This window comes from Myotis daubentonii, chromosome 11, assembly GCF_963259705.1.
Source record: "Myotis daubentonii chromosome 11, mMyoDau2.1, whole genome shotgun sequence".
NCBI lineage: Eukaryota > Metazoa > Chordata > Mammalia > Chiroptera > Vespertilionidae > Myotis > Myotis daubentonii.
In genome coordinates, this window is record NC_081850.1 from 7,145,963 (window position 1) to 7,161,366 (window position 15,404).

Here is a 15,404-nt window from a genome sequence, read left to right on the forward strand (position 1 = left end):
CTGGAATCGAACCTGGGGCCCTCCAGTCCGCAGGCCGACGCTCTATACACTGATCCAAACCGGTTAGGGCATGCTGTCCAATTCTTAATATTTAACCCAGGTAATGCAGATCAGACGATGTCATTCTTCTGTTCAGAACCCTCTGATTGCTTGTTGGCTCTTCAAAGTCAGAGTCAAAGTTCCTGTATGTCCCCGCTTCCTGTCAGGTCTCTGGCCCCTTCTCGCTCTCTTGCCAACTGCACTCCAGCCCCTCGGGCCTCCTGCCATTTGAAATCATGCTGTGCATTCTCCTCCCTGAGGGCCTTTGCATTTGTTCCTCTGTCCCAATCACATCTTCTTCCCGGTCTCTTCAAAGGACAAATGAGTCTCACAGTGAGCTCTGCCCTGGCCACCCCATTTACAATTGAGATGTGGTTTCCTGACAGCCTCCCTCCCTATCTCCCTTCCCCGCTCTCATTTTTTTTTTTTATTGAAGTACAGTTTACATATAACACTGTACACATTTAAAGTACACAGCATGTGACGTGATACATTTATACACTACAGTATGATTACCACTGCAGCTTTAGCTAACATCTCTAGCATGCCCCATAATGATAACTTTTTGTGTGTGGTGAGAACATTTATGATCTTGTCCCTCAGCAATTCTAAAGTATATAATACAGTAGTATTGACTATAATCACTGTGCTGGGCATTAGATCTCAGAACTTACTCATCTTCTACCTGCTCTATTTTTAGCCTTGGAACCTATCATCATAATATAGTCTAAGCTTCACTTATTTTTTTCTGCTTATTATTTGTCCCCCCACATAGAATTTTTTTATAGGCAGGAGTTTTTTGGGGGTGTATTTTATTCATTTCTGTATACTTAGCTCTATGCACAGTACTTGACATTTAGTATATATTCAATAAATATTTGTGAAATGAACTCTCAACTCTAATTCTAAAGAGAAACTATGATGTAGATTTAAGTCAATGAAAAATATAAGTAAATTGTTCAGAAATCATCAGATTAAAAATGTCCTGTAAGTTCTACATCTTAAAACATTTTAAAGGGATTATAGCTTTTAAAAATTAAAATGTATCACTAGAAATGAAATTCATCTTTTATGTTATGATACATGCTTTTATTATAGAGGGCTTAGCATAATCACATTTAAAACACTGTTTGGCCAAAAGCAGCATGAACTGAACCAGGCCTGAATAATTTTAAAATCTGGTTGACAACAAATGAACAATTTTAACTCAATATTTAATAGCTGAATGCCAATGATGTGCTTAAACAAAATAAACCTGGGAGTCCAGTCATTAGTCAATAGACACTCCTGGAGAAGAAATAAGATATACTTGGGACACCCAGAGAACAAGAGCAATCTCTACTTAATAACTCGTCATACTGGTATGTCTTACCTAACACTTGTTTAACCAAAGAATAGGTGGCTAGTCTCATAAAATAGAGAACTAAACTATGGCAGAAAATGGCATAAGTAATATAATGCTAATATATTTTATAATAATTTCAAATTAGAAACATGAATGCCGGCGGGTATGCTGTTTAGTACTCTGAGGTAGAGGCAAGGTCTGAAAGAGCCCAGGAGGCCAAACAGGGATATTCAACAGATGAGAGGGAAGAAATGGGAAAGCGAGTCTGTAACAGGAAACAGCATATCTGAAAACATGAACAAGATCAAAGAAAGGGGCTTTAAATGGGCCACTCAATTCAGAATCGGTTACTATAAAATAAAACTCAGCACAGACACCAGCAATGATATACCAGCTGTAACAGTCACAGGGTACTAATAACATGCCCCTTCCTGTTAGCCATGCATCAGTGTTCACCTACTAGTATTAGGCTAGAGCAGTGACGGCGAACCTTTTGAGCTCGGCGTGTCAGCATTTTGAAAAATCTTAACTTAACTCTGGTGCCGTGTCACATATAGAAATTTTTGATATTTGCAACCGTAGTAAAACAAAGTCTTATATTTTTGATGTTTATTTTATATATTTAAATGCCATTTAACAAAGAAAAATCAACCAAAAAAATGAGTTTGCGTGTCACTTCTGACACGCGTGTCATAGGTTCGCCATCACCGGGCTAGAGTCATACCGCTACCTGCTTAACATATGCTTTCTGATGTTACATGTTCACCATGTAAATGTTCTCTCCCACCTCCCACCAAGATGGTCTAAGTTCTTTAAAGACAGGGACCAATTGTTCCTTGAACTGTTTTTATGGTACCTAATGAATAAATGAAATATAGAGTGTTAACGTTTTATTACAAAGTCCTGAAAATTAAGGAAAATATCCTTAATTCTAAGATTCGGTTTCTTCATCTATATGATGGGGGTGGGGGGTGGTTTGAAAAAAAATGATAGTCCAGGATTTTATAATACTAAATATCAACTAGAAAATAGGTTAACGGCCTCAGTAGCGTGGTATATTAAAGAATTTAAAAGATTTTTTAAAGGATATAAATATCTCATTTGAAGAATAAGAAACATCTGTATGCTGAGGATGAACACAACTGGGAGAGTCTGAAATATTGGTGTGGAATTTTTACTGGGAACAGAAAACAAAAATCTCCATGAAGACATGAGAGTACATCTCAGGGAATATTTGGTAACTTTTAATCAAAACACATTTTATACTTTTGTTTATTTAGGAAAGTCTCTTTTTTTTTTTTTTTTTTTTTTAGTTCCTGGCTTCAACAGCTGTTTCAAAATAATAGACTTCTCTTTCCCAGTCTGAAAATGGCATTGGAGGTCACACCATCTAGTATATGTGTCTGTATTTGTGTGTGTAGATTATTTTTTAGTATGCATGGGAAAAATCTTATGATAGAGGTACAATAACTCATTTCTTATTTTTCAAAAAGTAGAAATTGTAAACATAACGGCATTTTTTATGAATAAAACCACAAATTTCCCTGAAAAGGCACTAGCAATTATATTTCAAGTTTCCTGAGGGAGAAAACGATGTTTAAAACATTGGAAAGGTCAGAGAACAGTTTCACACCTCCAGGATGTCCTTCGTAAGACAAGACCCTTGGGGCCTCAGTTTGAAGATATTATAGAGTCCAAAAAGCTCTCCTCGATGTTCTTTTGATCCTTGAACTGCTTCAAAATATCGCTTGGCATTTTCGCTTCCAACCACCACACACTGAAGTTGCTAAAACAGAAAAAACACAAGACATTTTTGAAGTGTTTGCTCCAACAATATGTCAGAATTTCCTGGCATTCCATGTATATGCACAGCTTTAGCTGGAGCAGGCAGATTCTCCGTAGGGAGGAAATTTTATTTTCCTAGCAGATGTTGCCATTATGGTGAAATAAGAATAATCTGGCCAGTCCTATTGAAGAAGACTAGTTTATCAATTTCTACCAACTCAGTCAAGATCACATCTTGAAGGACTAGCCACCTGACATGAAATGTTTAATTATATAGGCATACATTTGGGTTCACTCTTCTCCTTTCCCGACTATTATTACAATGGGAACTACTAAAACTGATAGAAATAATTACTACATTATCAAAGTTAAATTATAATCTGAAGTAATCATATGATAACCATATTAGTGTCAAACTAACTGGCCATGGTTACATTGTCAACTAAGAGCAAGAACCCATTTACTGTTTATAAACATTGCATCTTTGAAATAATCTATACTAACAAAAGGGTAATATGCTAATTAGACTGGACATCTTTCGGACAAAGCCCCAGTGGTGGGGGCCGAGGCAGAGGTGGTTAAGGGCAATCAGGCTGGCAGGGGAGGGCAATTAGGGGGCGATGAGGCCAGCAGGGAAGAGCAGTTAGGGGCGATCAGGCCGGCAGGGGAGCAGATAGGGGGCAATGAGGCCGGCAGGGGAGCAGTTAGGGGCGATCAGGCAGGCAGACAGGCGAGCGGTTAGAAGGCAGTGGTTCTGGATTGCGAGAGGGTGCAGGCCGGGCTGAGGGACACCCTCACTGTGCATGAATTTCATGCACCGGGCCTCTAGTTTTGCATATATTAAGAATATTAACATGGAACCCTTAAGGACATATGCCACTTTTGTATCAATATCAATGTGTCTATTTACTGGCTATTTTTAATAAATGTAATGTAAACATAATCTGATTAACCCCATGTAGTTTTAAATTACTTGAAAGAAACAAAAAAATGCACAGAATGAAAACAACTTCAGTCTATTGTTGATAGGATTAGTAAGATATCACATGTTATTGTGATTATCAGAGTTGATTTGTACTGTAATAAATTACTCTAGGCAACTAAAATTATTCTTAATAATAGCTCCTATTTATCAAACACTTACTACATGTGTAGCATTTTTACATTCTCTCATTTAATCCCTTAAACCCTGTAAGACATTAACTCCTGTCCTGGCCGCTGTGGGTAAGTGGTAGAGCATCAGCCCACGCACTGAAGGGTTGAGGGTTTGATTCCCAGTCAAGGACACATACCTGGGTTGCAGGTTCAAACCCTGGTCCTGATCAGGGCGTGTGTAGGAGGCAACCAATCAATGTGTCTTTCTCACATTGATGTTTCTCTCTCTCTCTCTCTCTCTCCACACCCCGCCCCCACCTCCCTTCCACTCTCTTTAAAAATTAATGGGAAAAATATCCTCAGGTGACGATAAACAAAAATGTTTATATATATATAAAATATATATAAAATCTCCTTTTCAGAAATAAAGAAACTGGATTTGCTCTATTTTAGAAATAAAGAAACTTACATTTAGGGCAATTAAGTGCCTTGGCCACAGCTACCTAGCTAGGAAGTATCATTTCTAGAATTTATAGAAATAATATAGGCATACAATTGGGCTGAATCCAAAATTTATTTGTAATAAATAATTTTTCACCTTCAGGATGTTCCTCTTAAAACAAGACTCTTGTGACCTTAGTTTGAAGAAGTTATGGATCAATGTATCAGCTTAATCAATTCAATATCAATGTCCCAGAAGCAGGGGCTGCCCTTCTGGGAATACAGAACCACAGTTCAGTCGATGAACCAGATGGCCTCATTACCGATGATTGTACCCTCGATACTGACTTTACCTTAAACATTGTATTATCAGACTGCAGCACTATTAAATATAATCACCAAAAATAATTTGTAAGCATTAAATCTGAATCTTGTAAGTGTAATACCAAAGTTTTATCACAAAACTTATATAAAAGGCATAGTACTTTATACTTAAAATGAGTTTTCCAAAGTGGTTCCAGTAAAAGAGAAAGCAGATGAATCCATCTGTAGGCTAACTATATATATTTTAAACAACACCAGAATTCAAGAGGGTAGGGAAAAAAATAGTAATTGGAAAATGTAGCTTAGTTTCTAGCTTAAGAAAAACTCATATAAGGCAAGAAAATGCTTGGATTTGTTCACAATACAAAAGAAAAGAAGGAATGCTCATCACGTTGAGGATTTCATGACCCCCTCCTCCATTTTTAAGGTCAGCAGTGTGGCATCTTCATGTCCTTCTCTCTGACCCTCTTCTTCTGCCCTCACATCTCCTCTTCTCTGTGTTTGATCCTCCTGCCCTCTCCCCCCATGAGGATCATTGTGATTACATTGGGCCCACCCAGATAATCCAGGTGCTTTCAGGGGATTAGGATGTGGACATCGTTGGGAACCACTATTCAGTTCACCACAGTGAGAAGTGCACAAAGAATTATGAGGCCTGTCAAAATGACAGGATTATAGAGGCCTGTCAAAATGACAGATGCCACCTTGATAGGGTTCCCACTGGCCAAAAATGATATAGTTTGAATATCAATAGAGTCAATGAGTTGCAATGTTACTGAAGTAGGAACCCATGAGTCCACACAGATTAAATAAATAGAAGAGAAGGGGAAATAAGCTCTCATGGTAGAATGCCAACAAATTTTTAAAAAGCAGGAATAGTGGAAATAGAAAAATCACCATCTGACAATTATCACAGTGGTAGCTGATTCAGGAGGGAATCAGCAGTGAATGCTAAGACCAATGGGTAGAGGTTTGATGAAAGACAGAACATTAGCATAAACATAGAGATTTTCCCATAAAATATTTATCAATTACAACCAGAAAAAATGGCAACTTGCAGTGGAGAAAGCCAGCAGACACAAACTTGCTTGGTGATTAAGGTTAACATCACCAACACCGGGGCAGGGCACCACCATGTGCCTTCTGACCAATGCAATGAGCAGAGCACAGAACTGCTTCATACTGTTCACGGCCAGGCTTCTGGGCTTGAGTCTGGGCATGAGGAAACATCAATGGACTGATAATGAAGGAAGGAGATCCTACACAGGGAAGGCCTATTCTTTAAAACTATCAAGAACATGAAAGCCGAGGAAAGCTTATTCCAGGTGTAAGAAAACTAAATAGACACAAAAATAATGTAACCATGATCCTGGTTTGGATCCTGAACCAGTTAGGAAAAAGGAAACATTACAAGGACAATTGGTAAAATGTGAATGGGTTCTGTGGATTACAAGGTAATGGATCACTGTTAGACTGTTATTTTCTTCACTTGGATAACTGAGTTTTCGAGAGGACAGTGAGGGGAAAAAGCAAGTTGCAGAACAATATGTAAAACTGAGTGTTTATAATGCATAAAATTATTTTTTTATCCTCATCGGAGGATGTGTGTATTGATTTAAAGAGAGGGAGGAAAGGAGAGAGAGAGAGAGAGAGAGAGAGGGAGAGAGAGAGAGAGAGAGAGAGAGAGAGAGAGAGAGAGAGAGAAACATTGATGTGAGAAACATCAATTGGTTGCTTCACACAGGCACTCTGACTGGGGATCAAACCTTCAAGGTAGGTATGTGCCCTGACTGGGAATTGAACCCCCAACCTTTTGGTGCATGGGACAATGCTCCAACCAACCAAGCCAACCAACCAGCTCAAGCATAACACTATTTTTATATGTACATATAAATAGGAGAGTGTCCTTGTTTGGGGGAAATCCACACTAGACAATTGAGAGGTGAGAAACCAGCAACTTTCAAATGGTTCAGAAAAAGAATAAAGATTATAGCTGAAAGAAAGAGAAAGCAAATGGGGTGAAATGTGAACAACTGGGGAATTTGGATGAAGTTAATTCAGAGTTCTTTGTGCTGTTCTCACAACTCTTCTGTAAATAAAAACTTATTTCTAAATACATTTCTGAAGGCCAAACTTTACATTACATGCAATGTTCCAAACCTGAAGGACAGTTGCTGTGGACTTGTTCTCTACCTTTTTTTTATTTTATTTTTTTACTTTGTTGATTTTTCAGAGAGAGCAAGGGGGAACCATCGATGTGTTGTTCCCCTTACTAGTGCCTTCATTGGTTGATTCTTGTATGTGCCCTGACCGGAAGGAACCCACAGCCTGGGTGTACTGAGGCAATGCTCGAAGCAACTGAGCTACCTGCAGGCCTTGTTCTCTACCTGTTTCTTTTACTTGGGGCCTCTTCCCTTCTTTTCCTTCTGTTCTCTTCTTCAACTAAAAGACTGATAATGGTGGCTAACCACTATGCTGGTACAACTGAAACTAATACAAAATAATACTGAATGTAAACTGTAATTTAAATTTTTTTTAACATAAAAAAATGGCTTTCTTTTAGATGAAAACTTTGCTCTTTGCTACTCAGCCTATCTTTGGAGTTTCTCATTGTTTGGGAATATTTTTCCTCGTACTCTGTTGTTTCCAAGGTCCTACAACCTCACTTACTATTTGAATATACTCTTTATATTTCTTTCATAATCTCTTCTATTAATTTTGTTTTCTCTGAGATTACTTCTTTTTTGGAGTGCCTGCATTAGTGCCTACTGCTCCTGTAATATTATCATAAACTTAGTGGTTTTAAAAAACAGAAATGTATTCTCTTACAGCCTGGAGGCCAGGAGTCTGAAATCCGTGTTACTGGGCTGACAATAAGGTTTTGGCAGGGTCATGCCTTCTCCAGTGGCTCTAGGGGAGAAACTATTCTTTGCCTCTTCCAGCTTCTGGTGGCTGCCAGCATTCCTTAGTTTGTGACTCCATCACTCCAGTATCTGCCTCTGTGGTTATGTTGCCTTGTCCTCTGTCTGTGTCAGATTTCCCTTCGATTCTTTCTTAAAAGGCCAATTATGATTTAGGCCCCACCTGGATAACCTAGGCTAATCTCCCCATCTCAAAATCACGAGTTTAACCGTAACTGCAAAGACACCTTTTCCCCATATAAAATAGCATTTATAGGCTCCAGGGATGAGGACCTGATATCTTTGAGGACCATTTTCAGTGCTTATTTTCCAAAATTGTTAAATGATTACTTTTGTAGGGTGTTCAACTGTCTTCAAATATTATGCTTATCTCACCCCACTACAGTGATTATTCAAAGTGGGGAGGTGCAATTTTCTGGGCACTGGGAGGAATTTTCTTCTTGATTTCAGCAAAATGTTGCTCTGCCTTGCTTCTTTGCTCCCACTATTTCTAAAGACTGTCTCTCGGGGGCAGACACCTCTGCTGGCTGTAATTTGTGTAATGGGATAATGCTGTGAGGGTTAAACCACCTTGTTAGGTCATCAACAATACCCCAGAGAGTGGCTATCACAGTTACCCCCAAGCGCCCTTATTTTTTTAGCATCTGGTAACTCTAAATTTGGAATATCCAGAAGTTACACCTACCCATTTCACTAGCCGTTCCTGACTGAGCTTAGTTTGGTTTCTTCCTCTAATCTGATCCCATCTGCTTTCTGGTTTTCAGGGTTCCTTATAATTTCTGGACCACAGAGTAAACTTTTCTTGTTTTCCAACATTTTTACAGGTGTTTTTTTTTTTTTTCTAGAAGTTATTTTTGGATATTTATTTTCCCCCAAAGATCTGAGAAACATGTGGGCGGCTAGCGTGTGTATGCCATATGTACCCTTGGTTCAAAGTCCAATCAATCTTTTAAATCACATTTAAGTTCCTCACATGATTGCCATCTTATATTTACTTGTGCTTTCCAAGTTGTATGGCTGAATCTTCCCTAAGTGGCTCACATTTAAAAAGTATTTTACTAAATAACTAGATCCTACAAAGTTCTAAAACCTTAAATTATTCTCATCTTCTGAAGCCTTTTTATTATATAGTATATAATATACATTATATAACAGGCCATTTTATCTCATTATAAATAGTTATAGATGAATAGTTAAAAACTACATACAGGGTGGGACAAAATTTAGGCTTACAGTTGTGAGTACACGAAACACAGAGCTTATTCTTGTATTATTTATTAATTATTATATTTTTTTCCATATGAACAACTGTTAACCTGCTTCTGCCCCACCCTGTACATATGTAGTAGTGGGACTATGAAAAATCACATGATTGAGGAAAGATTCTTACTTGTGATAGGCTAAGAAATTATTCTAAAGAACTGCTCCTAAGTTGAAAAAATAATATTCTACTTTTTTCCAAGATTGGTTAAACATGTTTAAAAAAATAATTTTTAAGTAGTTGTGCTATACCAGGGAACAAAAAGATGAAAGGCTTCTTATAGAGCTAAATGCTTTAAGAGAAAACAAAAACTGCTGTGTACAGATCTATTTTTAGAATTAAGAAAACAGCATTAATTTAAGATTGGATCATTCTTAGGTTAACTACCACCACATGTGGCAGATGTTTGCTCTTAAAGAAATGCCAGCTAAATATATAGGGAGTAATTCAAATTTAACATTTATAATTAAACTTGAACCTCATTCCAAATCTTCTCAAGTCAGCAATTATAAACTAAATAAACCTTGTTTATTTAGAGGCATAACTGGAATAGTAATTGATACCCTAAGGATATTAAAGAATTAATGCAATTTTAGATAAATACTAAAAGCACCAGCGCAGTAGTGCGGGCTCCTGAGTCCTATAATTCTATTTACTGGGGTGGCTCTGGAACCCAGTTTCATTATGTACAACATGAAACAGTCGCATACGCTATCTCTAAGGCACTTCTCACTTTTTTTCATGTCATGGGAAATATAGAAAATGGCAACATATGTAACATATGAACATTTACCTGGAATAAACAGAGGTTGTTACTCAAAGCTGGCTTTGACCATCTTGCTACTTAGAGTTGTGGAATGGGTGTCCCAGGGCACCTGTATCCCATCTGTGGCATATCATTATGTCTTGGCCCACAGTCTGGGAAACTGTGACCTCGCTACTCTGTTTGTGCTGTACACACTAGTTGTGCTGGCACTTCTTGGAGCTTGTTAAGAATGAGTACCTTGCCTGGCCGGTGTGGCTCAGTGGTTGAGTATTGACCTATGAACCAGGAGGCCACAGTTTGATTCTGGGTCAGGGTACCTGTCTGGGTTGCGGGCCCAATCCCTGGTGTGGGGTGTGCAGGAGGCACCGATCAGTGCTTCTCTCTCATCATTGATGTTTCTATTTCTCTCTCCCACTCCTTTCCTCTCTGAAATCAATAAAAAAATATATATTTTTTAAATGCAGAATCTTGGGCTCCACCCAGACCGACTAAATCAGAAGCTGTGTTTTAAGGATCCCCTAGATCAGTGGTCGGCAAACTGTGGCTCGGCAAACTGCGGCTCACGAGCCACATGTGGCTCTTTGTCCCCTTGAGTGTGGCTCTTCCACAAAATACTGGCTCTTCCACAAAATACCGACTTCTGAGCATGGGCCACGAAGTTTCAATCACACTGTACGTGCGTGCCTGCACTTGGTATTTTGTGGAAGAGCCACACACAAAGGGCCAAAGAGCCGCATATGGCTCGCGAGCCGCAGTTTGTCGACCGCGGCCCTAGATGATTCATGTGCACATTAAAGTTTAAGAAGTATTGCTGTAAGAAACTTTCAGCTCTAAAATTCAATGAACTTAAGGATCTGTTTTATAGAAGTACTAGTGGCCCAGTGCACAGATTCGTGCACATTGAAAGGAAATTAATTAAAAGAAATATTTTAATATTGCTATTCACCCTTTTTCTATAATGGAAGTGTCAACCAAATTCACGATCGACAATGACAGATCAAAACCCACACGTGTGATTGGCACCAGTGAGAGCTTTATATGTATTGTGCATGCGCGAGTCAACTTAGCCTTTTATATGTTTAGATAAACTTGTTTAACACGTTAAGTGCCCAGTCAGTCATTGGTGACTGACACTATACTTTCTGCCTGGAAGATAAAACAGGCTGGGCACTTAAGGTGTTAATTAGACCTGCTTTCTGATTTAGCTCAATTTTTTCCAGCCCAGTGAAGTACCCCAACTTCTCTTTCAGGTAATTGTCAGCAACACAGGCGTAAATATCAACATGAAGCAGATTATTATTGTAGATCACACAGGGAGAACAAAGGGTAAAATATTTAACTGCAGCAGTGTTTGACTATATTCTGTGCAGTGAGAAAACCTGAAGTCATTTCCAAGTTCCACCATTTCTTATTTCTTTTCAGTGGGGTCAAGTTTCTAAACTTTCTAAATCTCCATTTTCTGGCTAAAGAAAGGAAAATAGGATTCCACTGAGTCTCCTATCTACCTACTCCAGGATTTCTGTGAGGATCAAATGAGATGAGGCACATGAAAACACTTCACAGACATTTGGTTACAGTGTGAAATGTTTGCACCTGGCTATAAAGCAAGTCAGGTTGCTGGGCTAAAGAAACTCCAAGGAAGCTAGTTGCTAGGGAGAGGAAGCAAGGCGTTGCTACATGATGTCATTACTCGGCGCCCACAGCAACCATTTCTGGGCTAGGCTGGGCTGTGTGCTGCATTTTGTGCCATGGGGTCTTGGCAGCATTGGTTGCGATTTGGTGGGGTGTCGCTCTGGGGTGGTAGTGGGGCTTGTGTCCCACTTGGAGGAAGCCAAGTGTTGGTTTGTCAGCGCCAGGTCCATGGTGCCATTTCTTTTTAAATGGCCAGTGCGCGTCATGGCAGCTCCTGCGTTGAGCATCTGCCCCCTGGTGGTTAGTGCACGTCATAGCTACTGGTCAAAGCGTCTTCCTCCTGGTGGTCATTGCGCGTCATAGCTACCAGTCGGAGGGAAGGACGGACACTTAGCCTTTTATATATATAAACTAGAGGCCCAGTGCACGAAATTCGTGCACGGGTAGGGTCCCTAAGCCTGGCCAGCGATCGGGGCCGTCCTTCCCCTGGCTACCGGCTGCTGACCGGGGCCTTCCTTCATTCTGCGCCACCCCCTGGTGGTCTGTGAACGTCATAGCAAGCAGTCGAACTCCTGGTCGAACTCCTGGTCGAACTCCTGGTCGGCTGAACTCCCGAGGGGACAATTTGCATATTAGCCTTTTATTATATAGGATATTCTAGAGCAGCGGTTCTCAACCTGTGGGTCACGACCCCTTTGGCGGTCGAACGACCCTTTCACAGGGGTCGCCTAAGACTATCCTGCATATCAGATATTTACATTATGATTCTAACAGTAGCAACATTACAGTTATGAAGTAGCAACGAAAATAATTTTATGGTTGGGTCACAACATGAGGAACGTATTTAAAGGGCCAGAAGGTTGAGAACCACTGTTCTAGAGTATATTTCATAATCTTACCAAATGCCATATTACAGTTAGGATAAAACAGGCAAATGTTTATTTTTTAATTAAAAGAAGGGAAATATATTTACCTGTTTGTATACCTGCCGTAAGTACATGATCTCCTCCACAGTTCCCAAGGATATCAGCCTAAACACTTTGACATCTCTGCATTGCCCAATCCTGTATGCTCTGCAAAAATATTAAGAACAAAAGCAAACAAAAATCAGGTGAAACAACTTTGGGTTCAGGCAATATCTTTTGGACATAAAAATGGAAGATTACTGAAATTTTAATTTAAAAAGAAACATTTTATGCTTATATATCAGGGGTCCTCAAACTACGGCCCGCGGGCCACATGCAAATACAAATATTGTATTTGTTCCCGTTTTGTTTTTTTACTTCAAAATAAGATATGTGCAGTGTGCATAGGAATTTGTTCATAGTTTTTTTTTTTTAAATATATTTTATTGATTTTTACAGAGAGGAAGGGAGAGAGATAGAGAGTTAGAAACATCGATGAGAGAGAAACATCGATCAGCTGCCTCCTGCACATCTCCCACTGGGGATATGCCTGCAACCCAGGCACATGCCCTTGACCGGAATCGAACCCGGAACCCTTCAGTCCGCAGGCCGACGCTCTATCCACTGAACCAAACTGGTTTCGGCCATAGTTTTTTTTTAAACTATAGTCTGGCCCTCCAACGGTCTGAGGGACAGTGAACTGGCCCCCTGTTTAAAAAGTTTGAGGACGCCTGTTACATATGCTATACTATTTAATAATAGTGCAAAATAGAAATTCATATAAAAAGCCCAGTTATGGAAAAGTATTACAGAAAAATATACATATCAACTTTATTTCTGTTACAAATATTAGCTTTTATTATCCAAAAATTTTTCTTAAATTCAGATTTTTCTTTTATTGTAATCTTAAGCTTAAACTTATGAATGTTTCCAAATCATTACATTTATATAAAATTCTCAAAAATGCAAACTAATGATATAAAGCAGATCACTGGCTGCTTGGGAATAGGGACTTGGGGAGGGGCCGGAGAGGGACTATAAAGTAGTGTGGACCAAAGGGGCCACATGCTCACCTGACAAGCCCAGGGAAGGCCTGCATGGTGGTCTTGGAAACTCAAAGACCTAAAGTCACCACAAAGGATGGTCCGAAATTTAACTAAAAGCAGTTATGGTGGGTAGTCACCTCCTAGCCCTGTATCTTCCCTGACAAGGTCGACCTTTACCTTAACTGAGCTTAATAACTTTTTGCATCTGTGATAACGTATCATTGAAATGTCAGGGTAACTTGTAATTTCCCTTTTTCCCGGACCTCTCAGGGTACAACCAAATGTCCTGGGCTCCAGGACAGAGACACAAATTCCTTCGTTGTTATTGTTATCGTGTTAATTGTTGACTATAAACTGTCTTGTACCCACCCATGTAATGTGTCTATCATTTCACTTTTTATCCAATCCCAGAGGTTTCTGGCCCCCTTTGCTTTCTCCCGCCTCCCTAATCTATAAGACAAGGTGAGAGACAGCCATTCTCTGGAGCATTATCCCAATTGGCTAAGACTCTGCTCTCCGGCAGCTGTTGACAGCGTGGCTCAAATAAGCTCAAACTTCTTCACAGGTTTGGGTGTTTTTGCATTAACAGTAGCAGAAGGGATATTTGTGTGTGTGGGGGGGGGGTGATGTATAGTGACTATTTCTTAGTGTGGTGATAGTTTCATTTGTACATATATATCAAAACTTATCAATTGTACACTTTAAACATGTGCAGTTTATTGTGTATTAATTATATCTCAATGAAACTGTTTTGTTTAAAGAAAAAAAAATCTGGGTAAAAGCAGTTAATCAACTGGTAAGGCTATGAAAGTGCAGATTGGTGGTCCACATCCAGAGATTTCCCTGGGGGCTGTCTGCCTAAATCACTCAGTTGACTAGTACCCCAGGTGTTTTGGTAGGAACCACAGTGCTAATTAAAACTCTAACCTGACTCACAACACTGGTTAACTATGGTTCTAGTCCCTGCAGGTTCTCCCAGGTGGAGCTTTAACAGATGCTCTGAATGAGGTCATCTTCTCCTAAATACCTGTTACAGTCCGGGGGGGGGATGTGCCAGGCCATACCGCCTCATGCTTGAAAATGTTACAATTTGGGGGTACATAATTTTGAGCTTGTTTAAGTTACTCTGTGTTGTTATAGTTGGTGCTCCTTGTGCCTCCTTCACCCCCTCGTCCTCACAGAGAAAGGCTTTACAAGAGGGTATCATGGGGTTCCAAAAATCTTACACCTCCACAGGGGAATGGGGGCTCCTGTGACACAGCTCAGAGAATGGTAGGTGACTGCAGTGCCACTTCCATCCTGCAGCCTAGACACAGAGAGGCTCACAATCCCTTTCTTTCCCACCACGGATCTGGGGTCTAAAATTTTTTTAAACGGATTTAAGGAAAGTCTTTTGGGTGTCCGGCCATCTAATTATTATCCAATTGTTTGGTGAATGGGATAGATGGTTAGAGTACATACTAGAGGACCGGTGCATGAAATTTGTGCACTGGTGGGGGGGGGGGCGGTCCCTCAGCCTGGTCTGTGCTCTCTCTCAGTCCGGGACCCCTCAGGGGATAGCTGGCAGTCAGACATCCTTCTCGCAGTCTGAGACCCCTTACTCCTTACTGCCCACCTGCAGCGGAGGCGGGAGAGGCTCCCGCCATTGCCGCTGTACTCACCAGCTGTAAGCCCAGCTTCTGGCTGAGCAGCGCTCCCTCTGTGGGAGTGCACTGACCACCAGGGGGCAGCTCCTGTGTTGAGCATCTGCCCCCTGGTGGTCAGTGTGTGTCATAGTGATTGGTAGTTCCACCATTTGGTCGATTTGCATATCAGCCTTTTATTATATAGGATGTCACAAATTA

At 40.1% G+C, this 15,404-nt stretch overlaps 1 protein-coding gene across 1 annotated transcript in view; it reads right to left on the bottom strand.

Moving 5' to 3' along the window:
* The window catches only part of ERCC6L2 (ERCC excision repair 6 like 2), a 123,094-nt gene that overhangs the window by 49,879 nt on the left and 57,811 nt on the right, over nt 1–15,404 (bottom strand). The window contains exons 13-14 of the mRNA XM_059656405.1: nt 12,583–12,682; nt 3,018–3,170 (exon numbers count right to left, since the gene is read on the bottom strand). Of these exons, the coding sequence (XP_059512388.1) occupies nt 3,018–3,170; nt 12,583–12,682 (253 nt within the window). The remainder of the gene's footprint in view (nt 1–3,017; nt 3,171–12,582; nt 12,683–15,404) is intronic.